Below are 6327 nucleotides of genomic sequence, written 5' to 3'. Positions count from 1 at the left end.
ATTCTTGGGGGGGTTTTCTCTCTCCATGTCTATATAAGGTGAAATAGTTTTTCTCTCTCTCCCCTCTGCGCCTCGGTCCCCTGACGATTACCATCAGTCAGCTTAATGCCGTAATACTCGCAGAACTGCGCTTCGGGCGAAACCCAAGTCAATTTATTAAACAGAGGGAGAACACAACGCGGAAACAGGGATCAGGCTCGTCTTACAGGACTCTCCATCTCCGCTGATAAACTCACTTCATAATTACACTAATCATTTCTTTTCCAACAGACGCGGCTTTAGATGAAATCGCAGGCGGCCCGCAGAGCGACGAAAATATGAGACACTGGAAGCAGAAGTTAACAATTAAATCATTTTTTGATCAGAAAATGACAAGATGTATTTTTTTACAGGCCACACATGAGACGTGAGGGGGCTTCTTCCAGAGGATTTAGAATTTAAAACTGTCAAAGTAAAATCTGGGCATCAAATTACGCATGTTTAATACCAAGCAATAATAATAATAATTTGACATATTTTTTTGCGCATCAGGCATCAATAACAGTTCATTTACTTTCTGAATGTTGGAGCTTTTTGCGCTGCACAGGTAATATGGAAGTTATGATGCGTAAAAACAGGTTTGCAGGATTAGAAAGAGAAGCAGCGGTGTGTGACAGTGTGTGTGTGTCAGTGTGTGTGTGTGTGTGTGTGTGTGTGTGGTTGGAGGCAGCAGTGATGTGATACTGAGTGTGGGTGTAACTGACAATCGTATCTCTAATGAAGAGGTCCCATGGTGAGACGATAGAAATCTACCAACTGGTCAATCTTCGGCCCAGCAGTCAATAACGCACATGTCTGGTCCCCCGTGACGCACGACTCCTTGTACCTGAGTCCAGGACAAGCCCCAACAAACACCTCACGTCACTTTCTTTCTCCTCCATGAATCACTGAAGTCCCTCTTCACCTCTAACATCCTCTAACATTTCCTCCTCTCCAGTCATTTTAAATGTTTCATACTGAACTGATTTCCTTCGTATCTTATCTCCTAATCCTCGCTGTGATGTGGATCAGCTCTGCCTCTCCATCTTCCTCCACTGCTGCAGTAAAACCGTGTCAGCTTAAATACAAACGGAATTTTGTTTTTTTCTCTCACCACCGCTCGATCACCGTGTTTCTGCTCCTGCTGTTGCCCGACAGACTCTCCTTCTGCTCTGCTCTCTGTCCCAGCAGCTCCACGGCGCGCACTCCGTTTCTCCATCACCAGCGGCTGCACACCTTCAGATAGTTGGCCCTTCTGTTGCGCTCCTGCTCTCACCGCCTCAGCCCTCATTTAGATATTCATCATCTTCGCTGTCACGGCACTGTTAGAATTAATTCTGCAGCAACATATTCATACAGAGATAAAGGGATCATAAATATAAAAATGTCACATTTAAATTAATTGACTATAAATTAAATATAAACCAGGTGCCAAAAAAGACGCAATTTGGGAAAATATGTGGAAAAGTTTTAAATTTATACTTTTCATTAATTGTTTTCTAAATATCTATATTTTTTTTTTTTTACTTTTTCGAAGGCCTATTTTATTTGTCATATTTGTGTTATTAATTGGAACACATCTCTCACCCGACGCACTTCTGTGGTCACACTGGTGACACGCAGCTTGTTTTGTTTTCTCTAATGTATTTTGCTTCAAGCTATCTCAAGTCACCTGTAAACCCACTTCTACCGCCCTCAAGTCAGCTTAGGTAAGAAAATATAAATTGCTGCCCTCTCTGACATAATTAGTCTAATTTATTTTTGTTTCTATTTATATACTTTTTGCGTCTTGACAGCCATCCTAAATAGGTCAGGGCACTTTTTGCGAACTTTCCATTAAACGTCATTTGTTGTGGCCTGTTTGCAGTTCAGGTTTTTTTTTTTTCATCCCTATGAAGCAATGAAGTAAGTAACTTTAAAGTTCCAGGCTTGAAGGAAATCTTGATTGATTTGTGAGAGCTGCCAACGACGTGAGGACACACTGCAGCTCTGTGCGCTCTGGCGCCATCCTTCCCCGAGCTGCGGGATCAGCGCGGCTCTCCTTCCCCACACTCCCCGCAGCCCTGCGCTCTTTGGCTGCTCGAGGTGTCCGTCAAAGTGAAGGGGAAGGGGGGGAAAAAAAGTCTTTTAGAGGAAAAATCTGAGCAATATTTCTATTGGGGGAGGCGGGCCGGTCGTGAAGAGAACAATCGGGTTGACTTTGCCAGGGAGCCACCTCAAAGCATATCGGGTTACTTTGAGTGACAGCGTAACCATGGCAAATAATTTGACTAAGGCTATTGTCTTATCCTCACCATCCCCGGGTCAGATAACCGACCAATCAGAGTTCATATAATCGCTTGTCTTGCCAGCTTAGAATAATATTATTAAAACGAGCCAGCGAGCCCGGTCTCCGGGAGTAGTTTATGTTGAAACGGCATAGAAAAGGTGGAAGAGGACGGTGCGAGGAGCAGCAACTTTCTCTCGTTCTCAACAACTTTATGAGGAATTGTCGCCTGGGGTTTTGCATGGCTGAATGGACTTGACTTTATTCCGCAGCACGCAGTTGGATGTCGCCTAACCTTGGGCACTTTTAAACTCTTTTGGGGACCTTTTTGTCGCTTATGGACTTAACGCGTTTTGATTTAATGACAGACTGAGAGGACAGACGTGGAAGTAAGGCACAATATAATCTGTATTGGTTTACGTTGTCGCCATGTCCATGCTTCCGACGTTTGGTTTTACGCAGGAACAAGTGGCGTGTGTCTGCGAAGTCCTCCAACAAGGGGGGAACATCGAGCGACTGGGGCGCTTCCTCTGGTCCCTCCCGGCGTGCGAGCACCTTCACAAGAATGAGAGCGTCCTCAAAGCGAAAGCCGTGGTCGCTTTCCACCGGGGGAACTTCCGAGAGCTCTACAAGATCCTGGAGAGCCACCAGTTCTCGCCGCACAACCACCCGAAGCTGCAGCAGCTGTGGCTCAAAGCGCACTACATCGAGGCGGAGAAGCTGAGAGGCCGCCCGCTCGGCGCCGTGGGGAAGTACCGCGTCCGGAGAAAGTTCCCCCTGCCCCGCTCCATCTGGGACGGAGAGGAGACCAGCTACTGCTTCAAGGAGAAGAGCAGGAGCGTCCTGCGGGAGTGGTACACCCACAACCCTTATCCATCCCCACGGGAGAAAAGAGAGCTGGCCGAGGCCACGGGACTCACGACCACGCAGGTCAGCAACTGGTTCAAAAACCGACGGCAGCGAGACCGAGCAGCTGAGGCGAAGGAAAGGTAAGAGTGTCTCTGCTGTAGCTTCATGACACTGGAGCACATCTCAGAGTACATCAAGCTTCTACTTTTCTTTTTTCTTTTTTTTCTTTTATTAGTATCACATGAAGCAACAGTTGGCAGAATTTAAAAACAGAAATGCTCCTGAGTCACAAACCAGCACTCTTACCTCTGTGCGCCTGTGCAGCACTAATTTGCTGACCTACATCTGGAAAATTTATTGCGCCCACAAAATATTGAAATCCTCACGGTTCTTATTTAATCGCCACATTTCTCTCCACCAGTCTGCGTCTCTGCTGGATTATATTAGACACTTATTCATACTCCAGCTTTAGTAAACTCCTGCTTGTTTGTCTGTGATCGTTGTGCAGGCCGCGTCTAAAAGTTGAAAAGCAGGAAATTAAAGAGTTGTTGTCAGGTAAATTACAAGGTGATAAACGTTGCATTTACCCCACTTTTATGTTTTAGCAACCACACTTATTATCACATGAAATTTGACTTTTTTTTTTGACATTCAGATCAGACAAACCCTGTTAACCCTGCAGATACTGGAGCGAACACAGAGCGTGTGCAGGAAAACATCTCCGAACACGTTTAGAAGATGTTTTGCGGTGTAATTGATGTGGCTCGCCTGTCTAGCCTCCACATCAGCGCGGGTGACATTTCATTAGGAGTCGTTTGTACATTTCAAAAGTTTGGAAATTATCAAGTGAGGCGTGCGGGAGAGGCTCAGGAGGAGAGAGGTGTTCCAGTCAGGTGTACTCTCTGGGTTTGGTGTCTTCTTTCACCCTCTGGCCACTAATTCGGGCTGAAAGCTGCATGTAAATCATGTCTTCCCTCTGAGAAAAGCCTCACTGCAAACACATGAGCTGTGCCTTTTACGCAGCACGCACACGTCTCCAAATGACTGTCATTTAGTCAGACAGTGCGGACGTTTTGGGCCCAGAGTTTGCGCTCTTTGAGCCTCTGCGCGGATCACTTTGGCTAAATTAATTCGCCATAAATACAAAAAAACAAATACAGGTTGAGAGGTAGAATAGATTTATTGTCTTCAGTCACCGTGTTGCAGTGAGCTGAGCCTCTAATTATTTCACTGACATGCTAATTGTTTGCAACTTGGCACACATGCGCATGAACGCATTACTGATGGACGCATTAATAAATAACCACACCAAGCATTTAGACTTTAATGAGTGTATTAAAGATGTTGTAAATATAGTGCAACCCGGTTATTATTTCCAGTACACACAATAGAATTATATGTGTGTGTGTGTGTGTGTGTGTATCTGTGTGTGTGTTTTAAAAATCAGAAAACTATTTTAAAATGTTAATCTACAAATATTTAATTACGCATATTTACTTTCCCTGTTTTTATTCTGTATAATCAGCATAAATCTAATTTTTTCACATTTTTCCTCCAAAGTTGTTCCGTTTTTTCTGCCCTCCACCAGACTCACGTGTCATTTTTTTGTTTTCCTGTCCGCAGAGAAAACAACGAGAACTCCAACAGCAATAGTCACAACCCATTGACTTCTTCCATGAATGGAAATAAAACTCTATTGGGGAGCTCGGACGACGATAAAACCCCCTCGGGGACACCGGATCACACGTCTCCGAGCCCGGCTCTGCTGCTCGGCTCGAACAGCGGTTTACCGTCCCTGCACGGCCTTGCGCCCCCGCCGGGACCCAGCGCAATCCCGGTACCCAGCGGCGCAGACTCGGTGCACCATCACCACTCATTGCACCATGACACCATACTGAACCCTATGTCTTCGAATCTAGTGGACCTTGGCTCCTAAAAAATGGCGCAGAAAAGGGGGACAGAGGGCATCGTTTTTTGTTTTTTTGTTTAAATTTTTTTTCTTTGTTTTTTTTTTTGGAGAAGTAATTCACGAGGTGGGCAAAGCTTCAAGCACTTGCGGCAAAGGTGCAAAGCAGACAGACTGGAACGCTGCGAAAACAGCCACGTAACAAATCATTTAGTCTCATATTCAACCTTTGCATTTTTTTTTTTCAACAAGTGGGCGCAAAAACTATCAGTGAGCGCAATTCCTCCTCTTATCCGCAAATTAAACTTCTCCTCGTTGGGGAGATTTTCTAGAAAAGTGTCGAGAGCAGAGCACTTACTAATATTTTCACATCTACCGGTTTATTATTGTTTCTCTTTTATTGGCTTTGAGGGAAGTTTTTAATCTTTTTTTTTTTTATTGAATAGGTTTGAGATTCTATGATTTGTTCAGACGGATAGTTTTTTGCAGTTGAGGCGCAGATTTAAAGAAAGAAAGAAAGAAAAAGGGTGAGAAAAAAAAAGTATTTTACCGGAATGTAATAACGTAACATGTTATATTGTTGAAAACAATAACAATAAAGTGTCTTAATTCTTGTTACTATTACCGTTGTTATTTTAGGGGTGTAGATGTATCAGCAGACTCTGTAGGCACGAAGTTAAAGGTACCCCATGCCTTTTTGTTTACATCGGGTTTTCCAAGAGAGCCATAAGCATTTAATATTTTTTTTGTTTGTGTTTTTGTTGTTGTTGTTGTTATTTTTTTTAGGAGGGTGGGCTAATGGGGTTGATCTTTTTCAAGTGTCTTATAAGAACCGTGATGAGATGACAATATCTTAATCTCTTGATACTATTATTATTATTATTATTTACATTTTCATTTGGAAAAGAGACTGCATGTAAACTTATTTGCGATAAATGATGAAACATAAAACGATTCACCTATAGTTTCATATACCCTTTACAATAAAAAGAAAAAAGAAACACATGGATTTTTTAAAAATCGAGGATTTCTTTGAATGATTCTTGTCAGAGAAAAAGAACACAGCCTGTTGGTGGGTCTCCTTAACCATCTTTAAAAACTATTTAAGCTGCATGCAGGGTGACATTTGAGAAATTATTTGAATAATTTCCCAACACTAGAAATGTTTTAGAGCAGCACGGTGAAGCTACAGAAGGTTTACTGTGTGCGTAATTTCAAATTTGCGTTGTTTTTTTTTTATTGGGGGTGTTTTGGGCACTTCGGTGGCGCACACATCCACACGTTCCTC

General features: G+C 43.3%; 1 protein-coding gene across 1 annotated transcript; it reads left to right on the top strand.

The window, feature by feature from the left end:
• The first annotated feature begins 2432 nt into the window (after nt 1–2432).
• LOC103372525 (homeobox protein SIX2) lies at nt 2433–6059 on the top strand. The gene is made up of 2 exons (XM_008302186.1): nt 2433–3273; nt 4757–6059. Exons 1-2 carry the CDS (start codon nt 2714–2716, stop codon nt 5067–5069), a joined length of 873 nt encoding a protein of 290 aa, XP_008300408.1. The 5' UTR covers nt 2433–2713; the 3' UTR covers nt 5070–6059.
• Nucleotides 6060–6327: the final 268 nt, after the last annotated feature.

Source organism: Stegastes partitus, unplaced genomic scaffold, assembly GCF_000690725.1.
Source record: "Stegastes partitus isolate 25-593 unplaced genomic scaffold, Stegastes_partitus-1.0.2 Scaffold1772, whole genome shotgun sequence".
NCBI lineage: Eukaryota > Metazoa > Chordata > Actinopteri > Pomacentridae > Stegastes > Stegastes partitus.
The sequence above is the reverse complement of the archived record's forward strand: the minus strand, read 5'-3'. Positions and strand labels throughout refer to the sequence as shown.

Coding starts and splice junctions, on each gene's coding strand:
- LOC103372525 (XM_008302186.1), top strand. CDS start 2,714: ATGTCCATGCTTCCGACGTTTGGTTTTACGCAGGAACAAGTGGCGTGT. Junction 3,274..4,756: donor GCAGCTGAGGCGAAGGAAAG/GTAAGAGTGTCT, acceptor TCCTGTCCGCAG/AGAAAACAACGAGAACTCCA.